The sequence below is a fragment of the Somniosus microcephalus genome, chromosome 6, assembly GCF_052327205.1.
Source record: "Somniosus microcephalus isolate GS21.2 chromosome 6, FLI_Smic_1.0, whole genome shotgun sequence".
NCBI lineage: Eukaryota > Metazoa > Chordata > Chondrichthyes > Squaliformes > Somniosidae > Somniosus > Somniosus microcephalus.
The window spans coordinates 44652423-44676862 of record NC_140992.1 but is presented as its reverse complement, the minus strand read 5'-3'; the positions used below and the strand labels follow the sequence as shown (position 1 = coordinate 44676862).

Below are 24440 nucleotides of genomic sequence, written 5' to 3'. Positions count from 1 at the left end.
TAGGAAAATGCTGTAGCCAATTTGCATACAGCAAGGTCCTACATACAGTAATAAGATACATTACCAATCAATCTGTTTTAGTGAGAGACATATTTGGCCAGAAAACTGGAAGAACTCCCCTGCTCTTCTTCAAATAGTGCCATGGGATGTTTTATGTCCACCTGAGAGTAGGAAGGGCCTCGGTGTAACATCTCATTCAAAAGACAGTGCAGCACTCCCTCAGTACTGAAAGAAAGCTGTAAATATTTCTGCATGGATATATTTTAAGGATCAGGAAAAACATCATGACTAAACGAGCAAGTTTTCTTTACAATCATCCTCCCCACCCTCCTCCAAAATGAAAGGTGACTTTGTGGTTTTTCCCTCAGAGTATGAGAAACACCTTAGACAATCTGCTAAGGGAAGAATCAGCAGGCCATGTAATGGCTGAAGAGAAACAGGACAAAACCATGCATTTGATAAAGGAGCTGGATGATCAGAAACTCAAACTGGGAAGGGTGACAAAACAGGTGTGTATATCTAAATATTACTGTTTGTCGCATTGTGTCAGGGTCGGATTCTTTCAAACTGCTTTTACGCTCTGAAACCATTGTACTTTACAAATTAGTATTCCTTTTAAGTTGTTTAAACCTTGCCAATTGTTAATGTGCTTCACAGCAACATAAAATCTTAAATATTTATCCAATGAGTGTTGCAACTTGACAAAATAAAAATAGGTTACATGCTTGAATTTCAGGCAAATTAATATAATCTAGTATTTTGTATAATATTGTACAGTTGATCTGCAAGCAGTGGTAAATACAGTAATTATAGATACTAAACAGACACAAGCAAAGCTAGAAAATTATAGTTGTTTATCAAATTGAAAAGCAAGCAACTTCCAAGTAAACTTTTTAAATCTCCATCTCCAAACATTCATTTCATTCACTGCCTTGATCAACTGCAATAACCCTCACCCATACAAAGGCGTATCCTGTTATTCTTTTTCAGAATTAATTTCCTCAATTATTTTATTTGGAAAAAGTTTAAAGTCCAATTTGCTACGGGGTAGTAACTTTCAAAACATTTGTACTGGCCGCGCTAGATGTGCTCCTATCTAGTTATCCAGCAAGTTAAACACTTATTCAAAAATAATTCTTCGTGAAGCCGTTTGATGTTTTGAAGCTTTACTTGAACAAATTTGTGAAACTGTAAACAAAGACAAAGTATGTTTTGTACATGAACTGAGTACTATACATTCGATATTACATAAGATATAAACATATTTACAACAGTAGAATAGACTAATTGTATAACTAACTAACATTTGGACTAACTTCTATAACTATCAAATATTAACCTTTTATAAACATAGGCCTAGAAATTCACTTTGGGCCCGCCAGCTGGCATGCGCCCAAAAGTTAGCGCTGAGCGCGGAGCCAGTTGCGCGCGTCAGATATTCAGTTTTTGCGCCCCAAGTCGGAACCGGGCGCTATTCCAGGGTGTGCCCGCCCCCGCTTGGGGTGCTGAAACTGAATTTCAGCGCTCTAGGCGCCGCTGCGCCACCCGCTGCGGAGCGGCAGGCTGCGGTACTGCAGGCCTCCTTCTCTTAAGGGGGAGGTGCCTGCAACGGGGAGATCGCCGCTGGATAGTGCCGGCAAATGAGCCCGGCACCACGGAGAAGTGCCGGGTTCGCGGAAAGCAGCCGGCAATGCCGCGGGGGGGGGGTGGTGGAGGAGGCCGGGGAAGGAGGTATGGGCAGGCGGCCGCCGAAAAAGCGGCCGGCCGCACCTCCACCTAAAAGCGCCCCACTAAGGCTACAGTACGGCCCCGTTTTCTGATCGCTGTTTGCGGCCGCTGCGGAAGAGGCGGCCGCAACTAAATATGGGGGTCGGGCCGGTATCGGGGCGGAACCGGGGCACTGCGCACACTGATGACGTCATCGGTGCCGGCGCAGCGCTAACGGCTACCGCCGCCATTACCGCTGCGCTGAATATCAGCGCAAACTCCTCTATTGGCGCAGAAGCCCTCTTTGGGCGGTAACTGGCCGCAAAGCTGGCAGCGCCTTACTGAATTTCTAGGCCATAGTGTTATCAAAATACTACTCTGACAACGTTGCTATTATGCTAAGAAACAAAGATACTAACAGATATTACGCTTGGCCTAACATATGAAATCAGATTACATTGGATTGTGAAACCCTTATGGAATCCTCCATTACTCCCAGGTTCTTCCTGGAATTCTACTTCCTGTGTTACACAGGAAGAAAGGTACGAAGGTCAAATGACCTCTCACAGGAAGAAAGGAACGAAGGTCAAATGACCTCTCACAGGAAGAAAGGAACGAAGGTCAAATGACCTCTCACAGGAAGAAAGGAACGAAGGTCAAATGACCTCTCACAGGCAGAAAGGAACGAAGGTCAAATGACCTCTCACAGGCAGAAAGGAACAAAGGTCAAATGACCTCACACAGGAAGAAAGGAACAAAGGTCAAATGACCTCTGTTTCATACAAACTCACTGCTAACACATAACCACCACCAGAGGGTGCTATCTGCACACACAAAATAGTCCATCGGTCCAGAACACTCCCCGTCTGGGGTCGTTAACGACTCCACATAGTCCGAACTCTACTTGTCACTGGAGTCCTCTGGTGACAAAAGAAGAACCACCTCAGAGACAGTCCGTCGGTGTCGATGATAGGATGCAGCTTCATTAGACTGCTGTGAGGGGGTAGGTTGCATTCTGCTACGCACAGTTCCAATCTGGGTATGGTGAGGTCTGGCTGGGGTGCCAACTTGCCTCTATCAAAGACAAAGCCGATTTTTGCTTTGTCCTTCTTGAGTGGTGACCTTCAGATAAGCCACACTTGCAATGGCCTTAGCGGATGCGTCTGCAAAGACACAAAGCTCTTTGAATTGGGCATTTAAGGAAGAGAAAGACGAATAGCAGCGAGGTAGTCGGATCTCCTGTAAGTCTTGGAGTGAGTCTCTCCATCTGTCCCACTCTGCTTCCATCTCTTCAGGGAGAGGTGAATCCCACTCTTCAGCACGTGTGGAGAGTTCCCTGAGGAGCAGCCTGCCTTGTATGGTGACAGGGGCTAAGAAGCTGAGCGGGTCGTATAGGCTGTTGACTGTAGAGAGCACTCCTCTACGTGTGAAGGGTTTCTTGGCGTCTAAGACTTGGAACGTGAACGTGTCTGTTGCTATGTTCCACGACACCCCTAGGCTACGCTGTAGGGGGAGGTCATCAGTGAAGAGGTCTAGATCCTTGACGTCCTTAGCACGATCTTCAGGGGGGAATGCCTCCATCACTGCTGGTCTGTTAGAGGCTATCTTATGCAGCCTGAGGTTGGATAGTGCAAGTAGTTCCTGGGCTCGTCCGAGGGTACCGATGGCCTCTGCTTCGGTCGGGAATGACTTCAGTGCGTCGTCGACATAGAACTCTCGTTCGATGAACCCTCTCAAATCACTGCCAAAGTCGTCGTCTTCTTCCTTGGCAGCCCTCCTCAGTCCGTATATGGCGACAGCAGGGGACGGGCTATTCCCGAAGACATGGACACGCATTCTGTAGTCCACAACGTCTCTATTGGGGTCATTGTCCCGATACCACAGGAAGCGGAGGCAGTCTCTGTGGTCTTCTCTCACCACGAAGCAATGAAACATATGCTGGATATCGGCAGTGGTGGCGACGGGCTCTTTCCTGAATCTCATGAGCACTCCCAAGAGGCTGTTGTTAAGATCGGGCCCTGTGAGGAGTACGTCATTGAGACTCCCTGATATGGTGCACTGGAGTCAAACACCACGCGGATCTGTTCCGGCTTTTTGGGGTGATAGACTCCGAAGGAAGGGAGGTCCCAACACTCTTGGCCTTCCTGGAGTGGAGGAGCTATCTCTGCATGATCGTTGACAAGCATTTTCTTGACAAATTCTAGGAAGTGTGCTTTCATCTTTTCAGATTCCTGGCGACGTCCTACAGGGTACACATTAACGAGGCATATCTTGGAGCATGCTCTTGCGCTCACTCCTTCTCCACACACCTCGGTGCACCTGGATGTAGTCTCCGGACCAGCAGCTCCCTCTCTCTCCCCGCCGTGCTCTGAAGCGGGAGGAGGCGTCTCTGACTTCCAAGGAGCTGTGCCTGGGTGTCGTGCTGAAACGTGCCGATCACTTTCACATTCAGTGCATTTTGCATCAACCTTGCAGTTCTTGGCGAGATGGCTCGTGGAAGAGCAGCACTTGAAACATATACAGTTCTCTTTAAGATATTGTTTCCGATCTTCCAGGGACATCTCCCTGAAGCCTCTGCACTTCTTTAAAGGATGGGGCTTGTTGTGGATAGGGCATTGTTTGCTCATATCCTCAGGTTTCTTCTGAATCTTTGTGTGCTCAGTTGAGGACACTTGCATTTTGTGGACAGATTTTGGTGTCTTTCCATGTCTGTCGAACTTGTCTCTTCTGGCAAGTGCTGGGTGGGAGGAGAAGAAGTTGAAGCTGGGGTTGTTCCTGGCTTTGGCTTCTTTATGGATGAATTTAACGAACGCAGAGAATGGTGGGAACGCCACGTTGTGCTTTAGCTTGAACTTTGATCCAAACATTATCCACTTCTCCTGCAGGTTAAATGGAAGCTTCTCAATGATGGGACTTACCCCTCTGGAAGTGTCTAAGTACGATAGACCGGGTAGGTAGCCGTCCTGCTTTGCGGCTTCGAGTTCCGACAGCAGATCTCCAAGGTCGCGGAGCTTCTGGGGTTCCTTACTCGTCAACCTCGGAAAGTTCTCCAACCTGTCAAAGAGAGCCCTTTCAACGGCTTCGGGCGAGCCATAGCTTTCTTCCAGCCTCGCCCAAGCCTTCTTCAACCCCTCTGGCAGCTGTCCCACATTGGCCGCTTTTATCCTGCAGGCCTGTCCGGAGGACTCTGGGCCGAGCCATTTGATAAGGAGGCCGAGCTCTTCTCCTGCCGACAGGTCTAAGCCCGATATGGCACCGTGGAAGCAGGACTTCCAAGCCCGATAATTCTCCGGCCTGTCATCAAACTTGATTAACCCCGAAGTCACCAGCTGGGTGTGTGCAAGGTATTTGGCGAGGTCGTAGGTGCTGGGACCTGTGCCAGGGTTGCCTTGGCTAGGGGCTCTGTTGGGGGTCTCAAGGAACCGAGAGGGGATTTGCCTCTGACTTTCTCTATTCAGCGTCCTATTCCTCTGCGCCGTGTCTTCCGTTCTGCTGGGGGAGACTCTGCGGCTTGAGGCACGCCGTCTGCTTTGACCTTGATTGGCAACTTGTGGCATGTTATACGAAGTGCTTGCGTCTGTAGAGATGTGCAGGCCTCCATCCCTTTCTCCTGTAAACTGTATGTCGGCATGGTCGCTCACGTAATCTATGGTGCGCTGTCGTGGACTCTGCCACGGAACGGGAATTAAAGGTTTGTAAGCTGTCTCGGGAACAGCTCCCTCCAAAATTGCCTCAAATACTTGTGCCTTGGCTAATGCAGCATCTATCTCTTTTTGTTGCTGCAGAGCATCTAATGTGGCTTGGAGACGGGCCTGTTCAGCTTGTCATTCAACCTGGTGACGGGCCAGGTCAGCTTGGTGTCGGGCCTGTTCGGCTTGTGATTCAGCTTGGAGACGGGCCTGTCTTACTTTTATTTCTATTTCACTGTCCGCATGCGCAGCTCTGGCTTGAGCTGCTACTAGCTTAGCCCGTGCTTTGGCGATGGCTATGCTTACTCTAGAACCACCCGATGACCGTGAACCAACTTGCGATCTGTAGTAACCGGAGCTTATAGACCGATTGTCACGTTCTACAGTTTTGTCTGCCTGTTTGAGGTCTTCTACTTGCTGCAAAGCATTTTCGTTATTATCTTCTGACATGTTGATGTGAGGTAGATGTACTCTGGGTTCCTCCTGCTCTGCTCTTCACAGCTAGCCGTATTGCTATCTTTTCACTGATATCTTTTCACTGTACTGGCCGCGCTAGACGTGCTCCTATCTAGTTATCCAGCAAGTTAAACACTTATTCAAAAATAATTCTTCGTGAAGCTGTTTGCTGTTTTGAAGCTTTACTTGAACAAATTTGTGAAACTGTAAACAAAGACAAAGTATGTTTTGTACATAAACTGAGTACTATACATTCGATATTACATAAGATATAAACATATTTACAACAGTAGAATAGACTAATTGTATAACTAACTAACATTTGGACTAACTTCTATAACTGTCAAATATTAACCTTTTATAAACATAGTGTTATCAAAATACTACTCTGACAACATTGCTATTATGCTAAGAAACAAAGATACTCACCGATATTGCGCTTGGCCTAACATATGAAATCAGATTACATTGGATTGTGAAACCCTTATGGAATCCTCCATTACTGCCAGGTTCTTCCTGGAATTCTACTTCCTGTGTTACACAGGAAGAAAGGAACAAAGGTCAAATGACCTCACACAGGAAGAAAGGAACAAAGGTCAAATGACCTCTGTTTCATACAAACACACTGCTAACACATAACCACCACCAGAGGGTGCTATCTGCACACACAAAATAGTCCATCGGTCCAGAACAACATTTTCTAGCACTGATAGGAATTATTCTTCGACTATTTATCCAAGAGTAACTGTGATATTTGTACTCTAAAATAAATTTTTAATGTTGGATCAATTTTCAAAATAAATAGTGCGCTAAAGTGGTCAGAGATGTTCGTTCCGCCAAGAAAAGTCTGGGAGAAACCCAAGAGGAGCAAGATATTGATCTGCGTGAACTGCGAGACTTTAACAGGTCATTGAACAAATTATTAGCAGATGCAATGGATGATTGTCCAAGTTTGGCTGCAGATCTTCAACTTTACTTTGATCAGGTAAAACAAACCAATACATTGCATGCACTGCGCATGCGCGGGAAACCGACACTTCCGGTCCCCTGAAAGAAGGGGTTCAGAAGTCGAACACGTGCGCCGGAGAGGCAGCGCGTGCGCATTGAACTTACGTTTTTTTTCCAGGTTTCTCCAGGAGGGTAAGTCTCCAGCAGTTACACTTTTAAAAAGCAAGCGCAAGGCCTGCTTTTAACAAGGGTAAGTGGTGAATTAATTAAAATTAAAACATTTTTAAATACTTTAAAGAAAGGTAAGTTTATTTTTAGCCCCGTTAGAAAATGTAATTCATTTTTTCAAAAATTTAAATTATTGTTTAAAATAGTTATTTCATGTAATTTATAGTTTATTTAAAAAATGTGATTAAAAAAAAAATTATTTGAGGTTTTAGTGATGTTTTGGGGCTTATAGTATTTATAGGTTTGATAGCTCTTCCTGTCAAACTTATGAATGAAGCATTTCCTGCTACCATTGGCTCTCCATGGCCCACGTGATCCCAGGGGACGCATCGAACTAACTGCGCCCCTGGGATACGCAAGCACTGCGCACCGGCAGTTGGAGGAGGCCCAGGATCGGAATACCACGCGGGCCCACAGCTCAACGGCCGGCGTGCTAGGTAAGTGCAGGTCGGGGGCTTGCACTCGCGGGAAGCCCCCCGACCCGAATTTCTGGGCCAATGAAAAAGGAGTTCGATATATTTCTTAAGGTTAAAGGGATCAAGGGATATGGGGAGAAAGCAGGGACAGGGTACTGAATTTGGATGATCAGCCATGATCTCATTAAATGGCGGAACAGGCTTGAGGGGCCAAATGGCCTACTCCTGCTCCTATCTTCTATGTTTGTATGTTTCTATTGTGCAGCTACAATTTTAAATGCTGGATTTTGAGTGGAGGTGGTATGAATCCTTGGCCTGGATTTTGCAGTCGACGGCGTACCTACGGAGTACACATCTGGCATCTGAACAGAATGCACACTTACCTCTTGCTGGCAGACGCTGTGTAGTCGAGGGCAGCGTAACGGCCCACCGATCCCGGGGCGGAGCGTGTGCGGAAGCGTACCTGGGATCACGTGGGCCGGTGCTCCAATCAGGAAACAGAGGCAACATGTATTTGGAGAATTTATCTTTGAAGCCTTATATTTGGAGAACTGACCATTGATGCTCTCTCAGAGAAAGAATAAAAGGAAATAAAAACAGGAAAAGAATAAATAAATCCAAGAAAAAGGAGGCGGCAAATTCCAGTAGTTTAATGGCACTCGGGAGAATCAGGGTGTGTTCAGTTAAATTAACATCTGCTACATTCCCATTTCTTTTAAAGAAACACAAATTTAACAACATCCACTATAAGTTATCAGATGATTCTGTGTGTATGCCTGTCAATTTGTGCTAATATTCCACATTTTCTCCGGGTGCCGTCCCAAATGAGACACTCAAGTTCTACAACTGTTCCTGGATGTCATCTAATTGGGAAAAAAAGCATTTTTTAATATTCCAATACAGTAATAAAGCATCAGATGAAGATTTTTTATTGACGGGTACCCCCTTACGCTGTGGAAACAGGCCCTGCACCTGTTTCCGCCAGCCGTTAAATTTTCATACGTAATTGCTGGGCAGTTGGTGGGCAATTAGCCCAACTCTGCGCTAGCAATTAGGTTTTCAATGTCGGTGCGGATGATCTGTCAAGTCAGAACTTGACAGATTGCAAGTTCGGGATTCAGCGCATGTGGAAATCCCAAACTTGCTGTCCATTTCAAAGGCGGTATGACAGCATACTCTCTGAGTACGCCATCACACTCACCGCAAATTCTGCCCTCTTATGTTTACAGGTGGGACTTACAGACTGGGGCGAGGGCATCTGGTTTAATGCTTCTGCACAATACAAATAGGGCGCACCTTAGCTTAAGAATAATGAAATGATTTCCCTTCTGAAATTCAAAGTTAGTGGTTAAGAAACTACCAAACTTAATCCAATAATAATAATTACAGCTATAGCTTTCCTCTGATTTCCGACATTTGTTAAATATTGATTAAAATTTCACGTAGCAATTATGCTAAACATGCTATAATTGGGTTTAGTATATTATTTATAAAATAATTCTATTTGTATTTATATATAAATTCTGAACTGTATAATGTAATAGAAAATCTGTTAAGAAAAATACCAACTTAGCAATAATAGGTATCTGCGTTCAATAAAACCTAATTGTAGATATTTTGATTTAGGCTGGTTTACCGTTACCAACTGCTCCAACACCACCGTGTAATCATCGCAGTTCAAGATCACCATCTGTTCACAGCTCTGTATCATCTGTGAGGTTAGTGTTACACAAGTAAACATGTGTCGTTAAGCAAACATGCTGTAACCAAATAAGAGCCCATTTAAAAATTAATTCATGCCATGATTCCTCACACATCAAGTCCTTGACTGCAATTGGGCTATTTTGGGGTGGGTGTGGGGGGAGGAGAATTCTTCAATTACATCATTCAGTTACATCGTGTTTACAGCACAGAAACAGGCCATTCAGCCCAACTGGTCTATGCCGGTGTTTATGCTCCACACGAGTCTCCTCCCACCCCTCTTCTTCTAACCCCATCAGCATATCTGCCTATTTTTTTTCCCTCATGTGCTTATCTAACTTCCCCTTAAATGCATCTATGCTATTTGCCTCAACGACTCCTTGTGGTAGCGCGTTCCACATTCTTACCACTCTTTGGGTGAAGAGGTTTCTCCTGAATTCCCTATTGGATTTATTGGTGACTAGCTTACATTTATCTCACCTAGATTTTGAATCCCCTACAAGTGGAAACATCTTCTCTATGTCTACCCTATCGAAACCCTTCATCATTTTAAAGACCTCCATCAGGTCACCTCTCAGCCTTCTCTTTTCTAGAGAAAAGAGCTCCAGCCTGTTCAATCTTTCCTGATAGTTATAACCACTCAGTGTTGGCATCATCCTTGTAAATCCTTTTTGCACCTTCTCCAATGCCCCGATATCCTTTTGATAATATGGAGACCAGAATTGTGCACAGTATGCCAAGTGCAGTTGAACCAAGGTTCTATACAAGTTTAACATGACTTCCCTGCTTTTCAAATCTATCCCTCTAGAAGTGTTTCCCAGTACAGGAAACTCTTTTTTATCCGGCACCGACGGGACCGGCGTGGTGCCGGTTGATCAAAAAGTCCGGATTACAGAGAGGTATACTTACCAAGGTACGAGAGCACCGTACACGGCCACAGGTGCAGGAGCCCTGGTTACACGGCACTTGTGCAGGAACCCTGGTTACACGGCCACAGATCCAGGAGTCCCTGTTGCACAGCCACAGGTGCAGGAACCCTGGTTATACGGCCACAGATCCAGGAGTCCCTGTTGCACGGCCACAGGTGCAGGAACCCCGGTTACACAGCCACAGATCCAGGAACCCCGGTTACACAGCCACTAATATATAGTAAAACTTACCTGAAACTGCTCCTGAATTTTGCCGGTTAAAAGAGAGTTTCCTGTACTTGGATTGCTTTTTTTTTAATGGCCTTATTAACCTGCGTCGCAACTTGTAGTGATTTGTTTATCTGTATCCCTAGGTCCCTTTGCTCCTTACCCCATTTAAACTCGATGGGCTGGATTTTGTCAATGGAGGCAACTTGGAGGCGGGACTGCTGCTTGTGTCAATGCCCCGCCTCCATCCTCACCTGACCATTCAGAGGGATTTTCCCCTGATTGAGCTTGTTAAGCCCGCCCGGCGGGCTCAGCAAGCCAATTAGGGAAGAAGTCACTGACAGATCACGTCAACGTCAGACGTGCTATCTGTCAAGACTTCTTGAAAGAAGAAATGGCAGCGTTTGACAGCTCTGTGAAGCTGTCAAACACTGACATTCTCTTGAGTTTGATTCGTATTTGTGGCGAGGACTGAAAAAACATTGTAAAAAAGTAAATTTCAGATGTCTGATGGATCGGAGTATCCATCAGCCATTACCTGAAATTGACAAGGTGGATGTCTGCTCTCCCGATCCAGCACGGCTAAAGGCTACAAAAGTAAAAAAAGGTAAGTGAATACTTTTTTAAACTTATCACTCACCATGCATACTTAGCACTCCACACTTGCACCCATCACTCACCTCTACACTTTACTTCCAGGTGCCTCCGACCGCCGCAGACCTCCTCGACGTCTCCTCCAACCCGGCGGGGTTCTCAGAGGTCGGGAAGCCTTCACCTGTGAAGGTAAAATGGCACTAATCCCTTTTTCTGCCTGTTAACAGGCAGTTAAAATGATTAAAAGCCTTTCCCGCCTCCAGGAGATGGGACACGAAGCTGCACATCCTCCCGCCTCCTGACAAAAGGGCATGGGGGCAGGTTCGCCACCCATCCCCAATTTCTCCAATTTTCCGTGCTGGCCCGCCTCCATGCCCGCCTCCTCGGAGCTTGGAAAATCGAGCCCTTATTATCCAACCAATATGTGGCTTCCTTATTCTTCCTACCAAAATGCACTACCTCACACTTAACTATGTTGAAATTCATTCAGCAATGAAACCCCCTTTCTGCAAGTTTATTAATGTCTTCTTGTATTTTGTCACAATCTTCTTTTGTATTAATACCACCCCCCAATTTGGTGTCGTCCGCAAATTTAGAAATTGTACTTCCAAATCTCTAGTCCAAATCTTTAAATTAATTAAAATTGAAATCGCACTATGTAACGACTGGGAACAAATCATGCCAAACCCCTCCAGATTCTAGATCCGGAGCACGGTCTTCAAACAGAAATTTGTTTTCTTAATGCTGCGTTTTATCTTAAACAATAAGATGAAAAATTAATAAGATTAAATTTAATAGTATACAGCAAATGTAAATTCTAAAGCTAGGTACTTTAAAAAATAGAAATATTGGAAATCATTTTCCCCCCTTCTCTCCTTGATGAAGTCAATAATATACAGTTCTAATGATGCCAGCCACTCCCAGAGAGCATGCCCAAGTGAACCAAGATGATCTAGGCTCTGAAGTGGGGGCATTAGAGCCAAGCCAAATCTTATCCTTATCTAACTTTACAAGTGCACTTGGGAGTGGACACCAGTTATGTTTCCCTTGATGGTTCGTTTTCCTGGATAAAATATCCAATTGTTAGTATTCTTGGGAAGTAAATTTGAAGTGAACAAAATCAATTCGAATTAAGGAGAATCCAGTATATAGGTGGTTTGAGGTTCCTCCTCCAAGATTGCTTCTCAAACTTCACCATACATTCCACGAGCTTCTTCACCCAAGTGAGAGGTAAGTCAGCAAATTTGGCTGATTCTGAGGAATGCTTATTAACACTGCCTGTGTTGGACGAGAGACTGGCCCAATCTGCTTTGCTGTTCCAGTACAGCGATGACATTGGAATCTTTGAAGGTGGCAGGATAAATTGATACGGCTGTTTTATAAAAAAAAAGCATACAGGATCCTTGGCTTTATAAATAGAGGCTATGCTAAACTTTTATAAATCATCGGTTAGGCTTCAGCTGGAGTATGGTGTCCAATTCTGGGCATCACACTTTCGGAAGGATGTCAAGGCCTTGCCGAGAAGTTTTAACAGAATGCTACCAGGGATGAGGGACTTCAGGGATTGTTCTCCTTAGAGCAGAGAAGGTTAAGGGGAGATTTAGCAGAGGTGTTTAAAATTAGGAAGGATTTTGATAGAGTAAATAAGGAAAAACTATTTCCACTGGCAGGAGTGTCAGTAACCAGGGGACACAGATTTAAGGTAATTGACAAAATTGGTGAGAGGAGGAGAAATGTTTTTACGCATCGAGTTGTCATGATCTGGATTGCACTGCCTGAAAGGGTAGTGGAAGCAGATTCAGTAGTAATTTTCAAAAGGGATTTGGATATATTCTTGAAAAGAAAAAATTTGCAGGGCTACGGGAAGGAGCAGGGTAGTGGGAATAATTGGATAACTGTTTCAAAGAGCCAGCACGGGCAGAATAGGCTGAAAGGTCTCCTTCTGCACTGTATGATTCTATGATCCATGTAACAGTGTGGAAGATTGTTCAGGTATGCCCTATCCACAAAAAAACAGTATTAATCTAACCTGGCCAATTACTGCCCTAACAGCTTCCTCCCAATAATCAGTAAAGTGATGGAAGGAGTCATCTATTATGACATCAAGTGACACCTATTCACCAATAACCTGCTTGCCAAAGCTCAGTTCAGGTTCTGCCAGAACCACTCAACTCCAGACCTCACCACAGCCTTTATCTAGACATGGAAACAAGAGCAGAATGTCAGAGGAAAGGTGAGCGTAGTTACCCTCAACATCAAGACAGCATTCGACTGAGTATGGCAGCAAGGAGCCTTAGCAAAACTGAGGTCAATAGGAGTCAAAAGGGTAAACCCTCCACTGGCAGAAGTCAAAGGAAAATCATACAAGTTATTGAAGGCCAAACATTGCAGCCCAGGACATGGTTGCAAGTGTTCTTCAAAGAAGTCCCTCGGCCTAACCATCTTTAATTGCTTCAGTGATCTTCCCTCAGTCATAACGTCAAGAGTGATCACCAATGATTCTACAGTGTTCAGCTCCATTCAGAATAATATCTACAGCAAGAGTTGGATGATATCTGGGCTTGGGCTGACGTGTCAGGTAACATTCATGCCATACAAATGCCAGGCACTGACCATCCCCAACAAGCAAAAGCCCAACCACCTCTCACTCACCTCAATGATGCTACCATTACAGAGTACTCCCACGGCGGTGGGGGAGAGTGTGGGGAGGCTTGAGCACATAATCTAGGTTGACACTTCTGTGCAGTACTGAAGGAGTGCTGCACTGTTGGAGATTGGAGGTGCCATCTTTCAGATGAGACATTAAACTGGCCTCTCAGGTGGACAATAAAAGATCCCTCAGCACTATTCAAAGAAGAGCAGGGGAGTTCTCCCGGCATCCTGGCCAACATTTATTCCTCAACCAACACCTAAAACAGATGATCTGGTCATTTATTTTATTGCTGTTGTGGGACCTTGCTGTGCACAAATTGGATGCTGGTTTTCTAACATTACAAGTGACTACACTTCAAAAGTACATATTTGGCTGTAAAGCGCTTCGGGATGTCCTGAGGTCATTAAAAGCGTTATATAAAATGAAAGTTTTTTTTTACTTCAACAGCACCTCCCTCCCCAGTGACCTCTACCACTGAGGACAAGAGTAATGATATTGTAGATATATCATCAATTCCACATTCACCAACTCGCACACTATCCTGACTTGCACATATGTTGCTGTTCGTTCGTTCGTCGTCGCTGAGTCAATGTCCCAGAATTCCCTCCTCAACTCCATCATAAGAGCACTATCACAAGGATCAGTGGTTCAAAGATAAGAACCACCACCATCATCTCAGGGCAACTAGGGATGGACAGTAAAAGCAGCCTTGCTAGCATTACTCACATCCCCAGAACAAACTTTTACAAATCTGCATAAATAGTCATTCTTGTGAAAACCTGCATTGTTCAGATGATGGATTGAGTCATCCTTTTAGGTGGACTCTGAGGAACTTCATTGTTCAATGACTATTTCTGCAGCAACAGTGCAAACTGAAAGATTTAACAATTCTAAATCTGCTCCTTCTAATCATGTTTGTGGAACTCTACCATTAACTCCACTTCGATCTGTGCTAAATTACTCATGTCAGTGGTTTGTATCAATACTTTAGTCATTTTCTTTGTTGTGGTGTTTAGCTGGCATTGGAGCAGCTGCAGAACCAAGTTCTTAAAGCCAAAGATAATTTGACTGTAGAAGATTCATCTGAGGTGATTGGCTGAGAATTGTACTGAAAACACAAAATTCAAAAACACTGCAATGCAGCAGTGTAGCGATTTGGGTAACGGTAAGCAGTGTGTGAAAGGAAGGGACAGAGAGTTTAAAGGTAATCGTACATCAGCGAATAAGATGAAATCAAGGAATAACGGTAAAAGGTTAAACCTAATGGCTCTTTACCTGAATAAATGAAGCATTCGGAACAAGATAGACAAATTAGTGGCGCAAATAGTGATCAATGGGTATGATATAGCCATTACAGAGACATGGTTGCAAGGTGACCAGCGTTGGGAACTAAATATTTCAGGGTACTTGACTTATTGAAAATACAGCAGCCTGCAAGGGGGGGTGGGTAGCCCTGATAATTAAGGATGGCATAAGGACAGTAGTGAGAAAGGATCTTGGCTCAAGACCAGGAAGTAGAATCATTATGGGTGGAGATCAGAACTAACAAGGGGCAGAAAACAGTAGTGGGAGTAGTTTATAGGTCCCCCCCCCCTAACAGTAGCTATACCATTGGGCAGAGTATTAATCAAGAAATAATAGGAGCTTGTAACAAAGGTAATATAATAATCATGGGGGACTTTAATCTGCATATAGATTGGGTATATCAAATTGGCAAGGGAAGTCTGGAGGACGAGTTCATGAAATGTATTCGAGACTGGTTCCATGACATATTGTTCCAGGAAACTATCAGGGAACAAGTTATTTTAGATCTTGTATTGTGTAATGAGACAGGGTTAATTAGTAATCTTATAGTAAAGGATCCTCTCGGAAAGAGTGATCAGAATAGGATAGAATTTCACATTGAGTTTGAAAGTGACATTCTTAAGTCCGACACTAGAGTCTTAAACTTAAACAAAGTCAATTACGTAGGTATGAGGGGCGAATTGGCTAAGGTAGATTGGGAAATTAGATTAAAAGGTATGACAGTAAATAAGCAGTGGCAATCATTTAAAGAAATATTCCAAAATTCTCAATGAATATACATTCCATTGAGAAATAAAAACTCCACAGAAAAAGTGATCCATCCGTGGCTAACTAAAGAATTTAAGGATAGTATTAAAAGAAAAAAAGACTTGCATTTATATAGCGCCTTTCACGACCACCGGACATTTCAAAGTGCTTTACAGCTAATGAAGTACTTTTGAAGTGGAGTCACTGTTGTAATGCAGGAATTAGATTAAAAGAAGAGGCTTATAATGTTGCAAAGAATAGTAGTAAGCCTGAGGATTGGGAGAGCTTTAGAAACCAGCAAAGGATGACCAAAACATTAATAAAAAGGGAGAAAATGGAATATGAGTAAATTAGCAAGAAATATAAAAACAGATTGCAAGAGCTTCTGCAAGCATGTAAAAAGGAAGAGAGTAGCAAATACAATAGAGATGGCAGGGCAGGTGATGTGTTGCAGCTGTAGCATTTGGGAGCTGGTGGACACCAGTGTGATCCACAGCAACCACATCTGCAGTAAGTGTCTGCAGCTCGAGGAACGTCAGCTCAGAGTTGATGAGCTGGAGTCTGAGCTTCGGACACTGCGATGCATCAGGGAGGGGGAGAGTTACCTGGACACTTTGATCCAGGAGGCAATCACAACCCTTAGATTAAGTACTTCAGATTTGTTCTGTGGTCAGGGTCAGGAGGGTGTGACTACGAGTGAGGCAGGCATGGGGAACCAGAAGGTAGCATTGGAGGAGCCTCAGCCCTTGCACTTGTCCAACAGGTACAAGGTTCTTGCAGCCTGTGTGGACGAGAGCAGGGACCGCAGGGAGGTTGAGCAAACCGACCACAGCACTGTGGTACAGGGGGCCATTCAAGTTGGGGGAGTAAAAAGGAATGTATTAGTGGTAGGGGACAGTATGGTTAGGGGGATAAATACTGTTCTCTGCAGCCAAGAGTGTGAGTCCCAAAGGTTGTGTTGCCAGGGTTAAGGACATCACCTCGGGACTGCATTTAGGGTTAGGGTTAGAATCCAGTTGTCGTGGTCCACGTAGGTACCAACGACATAGGTAGGACTAAGAAAGAGGTTCTGCTGAGGGAGTATGAGCAGAGCCACAAAGGTAATAATTTCTGGATTACTACCTGAGCCATGAGCAAATTGGCATAGGGTCAATAAGATCAGAGAGATGAATGCGTGGCTTAAAGATTGGTGTGGGAGAAATGGGTTTCGATTCATGGGACACTGGCACCAGTACTGGGGAAAGAGGGAGCTGTTCCGTTGGGAAGGGCTTCACTTGAACCATGCTGGGACCAGTGTCCTGGCAAATCGAATAACTAGGGCTGTAGATAGGGCGTTAAATTAAATAGTGGGGGCGTGGGTTCAGGTGAGGGGAAATTTAGAAAGTTAAAGAGAAAAGACAAGGCAATAGTGCAGAGTAGTGATAGGAGTAATGATAACCAGAGTCTGACAGGAAGGGACAGAACGTACAAACATCAGACTGCGCCGGCAAATATGGTAAGAGTTGGGGAAAATGGCATAAAGACAACATTAAAGACTCTTTATCTGAATGCACGCAGCATGCGTAACAAGATAGATGAGTTGACGGCACAAATAGAAATAAATGGGTATGATCTGATAGCCATAACAGAGACGTGGTTGCAAGGTGACCAAAGCTGGGAACTGAATATTATGGGGTATTTAACATTCCAGAAGGATAGGCAGAAAGGAAAAGGAGGTGGGGTAGCTCTGTTAATAAAGGATGAGATCAGTACAGCAGTGAGAAATGATATTGGCTCAGAAGATCAAGATGTAGAATCAATTTGGGTTGATATAAGAAATAAGAAGGAAGTCACTGGTGGGTGTACTCTATAGGCCTCCTAACAGTAGCTACACAGTAGGACAGAGTATAAATCAATAATTAATGGGGGCTTGTAAGAAAGGTACTGCAATAATCATGGGTGATTTTAATCTTCATATAGATTGGACAAAACAAATTGGCAAAGGTAGCCTTGAGGATGAGTTCATAATGTGTATTTGGGATGGTTTCTTAGAACAATACGTTGTGGAACCACCCAGGGAGCAGGCTATTTTAGATCTGGTAATGTGTAATGATGCAGGATTAATTAATGATCTCCTAGTAAAGGATCCTCTAGGGAAGAGTAATCATAACATGATAGAATTTCACATTCAGTTTGAGGGTGAGAAACTTGGGAATGAAACTAGTGTCTTAAACTTAAATAAAGACAATTACAAAGGTATGAAGACAGAGTTGGCTAAAGTGGATTGGGAAAATAGGTTAAAGAGTAAGACGGTAGATAAGCAGTGGCAGACATTTAAGGAGATATTTCATAACTCTCAGCAAAGGTATATTCCAGTGAGAAGGAAAGAATCTACGAGAAGGATGAACCATCCGTGGCTAACTAAGGAAGTTAAGGATGGCATCAAATTGAAAGAAAAGGCATACAATGTTGTGAAGATTAGTGGTAGGCCAGAGGATTGTGACATTTTTAGAAACCAGCAAAGGATGACTAAAAACATACTAAAGAGGGAGAAGATAGATTGAGAGTAAACTAGCAAGAAATATTTTTTAAAAAGACAGTAATAGCTTCTACAGGTATATAAAAAGGAAGCGAGTAGCTAAAGTAAACGTTGGTCCCTTAGAGGATGAGACTGGGGAATTAATAATGGAAACAGAGAAATGGCAGAGAATTTGAACAAATATTTTGCATCTAACTTCACAGTAGAAGACACTAAAAGTATCCCAATTATAGTAGATAATCAAGGGGCAAAAGGGAGGGAGGATCTTAAAACAATCTCTAGTACTGGAGAAAAAGTACTAGCAAACTAATTGGACTAAAGGCTGACAAGTCCCCTGGACCTGATGGCCTGCATCCTAGGGTCTTAAAAGAAGTGGCTGCAGAGATAGCGGATGCATTGGTTGTAATCTACCAAAATTCCCTGGATTCTGGAAAGGTCCCAGCGGACTGGAAAACTGCAAATGTAAAGCCGCTATTCAAGAAAGGAGAGAGACAAAAAGCAGGAAACTATAGGCCAGTTAGCCTAACATCTGTCATTGGGAAAATGCTAGAATCCATTATTAAGGAAGTAGCAGCAGGACATTTCGAAAATCATAATACAATCAAGCAGAATCAACATGGTTTTATGAAAGGGAAATCATGTTTGGTGAATTTACTAGAGTTCTTTGAGGATGTAACGAGCAGGGTGGATTAAGGGGAACCAGTAGATGTAGTGTATTTGGATTTCCAGAAGGCATTCGATAAGGTGCCACATAAAAGCTTACTGCACAAGATAAAAGCTCACAGTGTTGGGGGTAATATATTAGTATGGATAGAGGATTGGCTCACAAACAGAAAACAGAGAGTCGGGATAAATGGGTCATTTTCAGGTTGGCAAACTGTAACTGGTGGGGTGCCACAGGGATCAGTGCTGGGGCCTCAACTATTTACAATCTATATTAATGACTTGGATGAAGGGATCGAGTGTACTGTTGCCAAATTTGCTGACAATACAAAGATAGGTGGGAAAGCAAGTTGTGAGGAGGACACAAAGGGCTCGATTTTCAAAGCCCCGTGGAGGCGGGTTTGGAGGCGGGAGTGGTGGGAAAATTGCAGAATCGGGGGGCAGGAACCCATCCCGCCCCCAACCCGCCTCCGTGCCAATGTCCCAGGAGGCGGGTACCCGACCTGTGCTGGGAGCCGCCTCCCCGAGGCGGGAAGGGGATTAGTGCCAATTAACTGCCCGTTAACAGGTAGTTAACCGGCAGTTTTTTGCCTAATCCCTATTTTTAACCCTGAAGTGTGGGCTTCCCGATGGCTCCGAACCACGCCAAGTAGCAAGGCGGACCGTGGGTCTGAAGGGGTTGGAGGGGTCGAGATGTCCATTGTGCAGGTGAGTGATGGGTGCATGTGTGCAGAGGTAAGTGTGTGAGGTAAGTGCAAAGTTTTACTTACCTTTACTTTCTCCTGCAGGCTTCCTCCCTTCAGTTCTCGGGAGTCCCTCAGCTCACCAGCACAGAAAGCAGAATGGCCGCTGAACTGTCAAAAGCTGCTGCCTCTGCAGCTCTTGACAGATGAAATGTCAATCGCTGACGTCACCAGTAACCAGGTGTTCCTTAATTGGCCTGCTAAGCCCGCTGGGTGGGCTTAACAAGGTCAATCAAGGGAAAATAGCGTGGGTTGGCCACAAGTCGATGGAGGTGGGACTACAACCCAAAAAGTGGGAGTCCCGCCTCCAAAAGCTCCCCATTGACAAAATCCAGCCCAAAGAGCCTGCAAAGGGATATAGATAGGTTAAGTGAGTGGGCAAAAATTTGGCAGATGGAATATAACGTGGGAAAATGTGAGGTTATGCACATTGGTAGGAAGAATAAAAAAGCAAAGTATTATTAAATGGAGAGAGACTACAGAATGCTGCGGTACAGAGGGACCTGGGTGTCCTCGTACATGAAACACAAAAAGTTAGCATGCAGGTACAGCAAGTAATTAGGAAGGCAAATGGAATGTTGGCCTTTATTGCAAGGGGGATGGAGTATAAAAGTAGGGAAGTCTTGCTACAACTGTACAGGGCGTTGTTGAGACCACACCTGGAGTACTGCATACAGTTTTGGTCTCCTTATTTAAGGAGGGATATACAGTAAACTCTTTCTTATCCGGCACCTATGGGACCAGGATGGTGCCGGTTGATGAAAAATTCTGGATAACAGAGAGGTATACCTACCAAGGCAATTTTTAACACAAACAAAAATAAAAACCACTGACTAACTCGGCCACCGCGGGAGACTCGGACTCTGCAAAACGAGTGCTGGATGGATTCGGCAAGATTACCGGTTATTTATTTTGCCGGTTATTAAAGTATTCCAGATGATTAAGTGCCATTTAAACAAGAGTTTACTGTACCTGCATTGGAGGCAGTTCAGAGAAGGTTCACTAGGTTGATTCCTGAGTTGAAGGGGTTGTCTTATGAGGAAAGGTTGAGCAGGTTGGGTCTATACTCATTGGAGTTTAGAAGAATGAGAGGTGATCTTACTGAAACATATAAGATTTTGAGGGGGCTTGACAGGGTAGATGCTGAGAGGATGTTTCCCCTCGTGGGGGAATCTAGAACTAGGGGGCATAGTTTCAGAATAAGGGGTCGCCCATTTAAAACGGAGATGAGGAGGAATTTCTTCTCTCAGAGGGTCGTGAAACTTTGGAATTCTCTACCCCAGAGAGCTATGGAAGCTGAGTCATCGAATATATTCAAGGCAGAATAGACAGATTATTGAAAAACAGGGGAGTCGAGGGTTATGGGGAGCCGGCAGGAAAGTGGTGTTGATGCCAAGATCAGATCAGCCATGATCTTATTGAATGGCAGAACAGGCTCGAGGGGCCGAATGGCCTACTCCTGCTCCTATTTCTTATGTTTTTATGTTCAAAAGTAAGCGTTGGTCCCTTAGAGGCTGAGACAGGAGAAATTATATTGGGGAACAAGGAAATGGCAGAAACTTTAAACAAATATATTTTAGCAGTCTTCACAGTAAAAGACACAAAAAGTATACCAAAAATAGTGGGGAACCAAGGGGCTAATGAGAGCGAAGTACTTAAAGTAATTAATATCAGTACAGAAAAAGTACTTGTGAAACAAATGGGACTAAAAGCTGACAAATCCCCTGGACCTGATGGCCTACATCCTAGGGATCTAAAAGAGGTGGCTGCAGAGATAGTGGATGCACTGGTTGTGGTCTTCCAAAATTCCCTAGATTCAGGAACTGTCCCAGCTGATTGAATAGCAAATGTAACCCCGTTATTCAAGAAAGGAGGGAGAGAGAAAACGGGGAACTACAGGCCAGTTAACCTGACATCAGTTGTCGGGAGAATGCTGGAATCCATTATGAAGGAAGTGGTAACGGAGTACTTAGAAAATCATAATATGATTAGGCAGAGTCAACATGGTTTTATGAAAGGTAAATCGTGTTTGAAACACAGAGAGTTAGCATGCAGGTGCAACAAGCAATTAGGAAGGCAAATGGCATGTTGGCCTTTATTGCTAGAGGGTTGGAGTACAAGAGTAAGGAAGTCTTGCTACAATTGAACAAAGCTCTGGTGAGACCACACCTGGAGTACCGTGCACAGTTTTGGTTTCCTTATTTAAGGAAGGATATACTCGCCTTAGAGGCAGTGCAACGATGGTTTACTAGATTGATTCCTGAGATGAGAGAGTTGTCCTATGAGGAGACAGTGAGTAGATTGGGCCTATACTCTGGAGTTTAGAAGAATGAGAGGTGATCTCATTGAAACATATAAGATTCTGAGGGGGATTGACAGGGTAGATGCTGATAGATTGTTTCCCCTGGCTGGAGAACTAGGGGGCATAGTCTCAGGATAAGGGGCCGGTCTTTTAAGACTGAGATGAGGAGGAATTTCTTCACTCAGAGGGTTGTGAATCTTTGGCATTCTCTACCCCAAAGGGCTGTGGATGCTGAGTTGTTGTGTATATTCAAGGCTGAGATTGATTGATTTTTGGACTCCAGAAGAATCAAGTGATATGGGGATCCGGCAGGAAAGTGGAGTTGAGGTCAAAGATCAGCCATGATCTTATTGAATGGCGGCGCAGGCTCAAGGGGCCGTATGGCCTACGCCTGCTCCTAATTCTTATGTTCTTATGTAACCCGGGTTATAACAAGGCCTTTGTATAGTGGGGATGAAGAATTGAGCTAATTTCTCAAAGGGATAGCATTCTCGATATCGCTTGGCAGATGACATAATATTCATTCGTATCTGACAGGTTAATTGAGGAAAATGCCGTTTCCTATTAAAAATTTAAAGGGGAAATTGAGGGAAATCTAGTTTGTGAATGGGAACAGCCATATTTCATAAGCCGCCTTCTAGAAGGTTTCTGGATAAGTATGCCTTCTGGACACCAGGAGAACTCCCCTGCTCTTCTTTCACATCCACCTGAGAGAGCAGATGAAGCCTCAATTTAACATTTCATGAAAAGGCAGCAGCTCCAACAATGTTGCATTCCCTCAATCTGCCAGCCTAGATTATGAGCTTAAGTCTTGAATCCACAACCTTTTGACTCAGAGGCGGGAATGCAACCACTGACCCAAGGCTGAACATATCTGCAACACAATTTCAACTGCCAAGATTACTGGGCAAATATCTATCAGCAAAGTACAGCATGTTGGACAGTTAGACTTTAGGTTTTTTAACATTACGCTGGTAAGCATGCCATAAAAAAAAAAAAATCCTTGATTCTGGGCCATAACATTAATAAAACACCTAAAATGACACAGCAACCACGTTCACATTTTTCACAAAGAAAAGCTTCAGATTCTATTTCCAGATTGTATTTCTCCACTATGTGGCACTGACCTGTTGGTTATCATGCTCTGTTTTATTTAATAAGTTTGTGCTTATCATGGGAAGATTGTGTTGTGTTAAATGTAACTAAAGCTCTACACTGCTCTAAACTCAGAAGAGCTCCCCTGTTCCATTTTCCGAACCAGCCATCCTTGGGGGCAGGGGTGGGGGGTGTCTTTGTGCAAGACTGCTAGTTATGGAAAGTTTGGTGCTGGAGACTCAAACATCATCGACTAGTTCCACGCAATCTGTGATAATGTTCATTCTGCTATCAAATATGGCTATCATTTTAAACTGATACATCTGGCACAAAATCTCATACCATATGACATTGAAATTAGATTGAAGAAGAATATTTTGAGCAGGTTCAATATTATAATTACACTCACTGAACTGATTCAAAACAAGGTGTCAGATATGAAAGGATATATCTATTGGGGCCTTCCAACCTTCCAAACTTATTGATTTTGAAAGTATTTCTATTTCTTATGAAAAGTTTTGGATTAATGAAATTTGGGTATACAGGAAGACAGAGGTAACCAGTGGACAAATGTGTTTTTTTTGTCTTTTTCAGAACTATTGCCTCTTCTCGAAGCAGTATTAGCTCACGGAGTGGACAAACTACTGTGACGACTATTAATCTAGGTCTGGGTCTAACTTCTCCACCACATACTGCATCGTCCCATGGAACTCAACCCAGCAGTGTAAAAAGTGGGTCTTCCAGTGCCCACAGCCAGAAGAGCCAGTAACAGACTCCTGAACTGAGAAGTTATGATTTACCAAGATTTTAAATGAGTTAATTTGTTAAAAGCACTATAGAACAAACAAAATTATAGCAGTGAGTCTTCAAAATTCCTCAACACAGAATTTATTACATTATAAAAATCCGTGGTGTGCAGTATAAGCAACAATACATGTAGCAATTTCTCAAGATTGAAAATAAATTCATAGATTCAAAACTGTTTTTCAGCTTTACTTGATAGTGACCACTCTTATTCTTACATAGAAACATAGAAGATAGGAGCAGGAGTAGGCCATTCGGCCCCTCGAGCCTGCTCCGCCATTCAATGAGATCATGGCTGATCATCCAAATTCAGTACCCTGTCCCTGCCTTCTCCCCATATCCCTTGACCCCTTTAGACTTAAGAAATATATCTAACTCCTTCTTGAATATATTTAATGAATTGGCCTCCACTGCCTTCTGTGGTGGAGAATTCCACAGGTTCACCACTCTCTGGGTGAAGAAATTCCTCCTCATCTCTGTCCTAAATGGCTTACCCCTTATCCTTAGACTGTGACCCCTGGTTCTGGACTCCCCGGCCATCGGGAACATCCTTCCTGAATCTAGTCTGTCTAGTCCTGTTAGAATTTTATAAGTTTCAATGAGATCCCCTCTCATTCTTCTAAACTCCAGCGAGTAAAAGCCCAATCGACCCAATCTCTCCTCATACGTCATTCCTGCCATCCCAGGTATCAGTCTGGTGAATCTTCGCTGCACTCCCTCTATGGCAAGAGCATC

At 43.9% G+C, this 24440-nt stretch overlaps 1 protein-coding gene across 2 annotated transcripts in view; it reads left to right on the top strand.

The window, feature by feature from the left end:
• ccdc39 (coiled-coil domain 39 molecular ruler complex subunit) overlaps positions 1–23883 on the top strand; it is a 102131-nt gene extending 78248 nt beyond the window's left edge. Inside the window, exons 17-20 of one of the 2 annotated variants that reach the window (XM_085990126.1) lie at positions 369–509; positions 6658–6837; positions 9071–9162; positions 23496–23883. In XM_085990126.1, coding sequence (XP_085846252.1) covers positions 369–509; positions 6658–6837; positions 9071–9162; positions 23496–23670 — 588 coding nt within the window. In that variant the 3' untranslated portion in view covers positions 23671–23883. The remainder of the gene's footprint in view (positions 1–368; positions 510–6657; positions 6838–9070; positions 9163–23495) is intronic. The other variant, XM_085990127.1, reaches the window with a different exon arrangement.
• Positions 23884–24440: the final 557 nt, after the last annotated feature.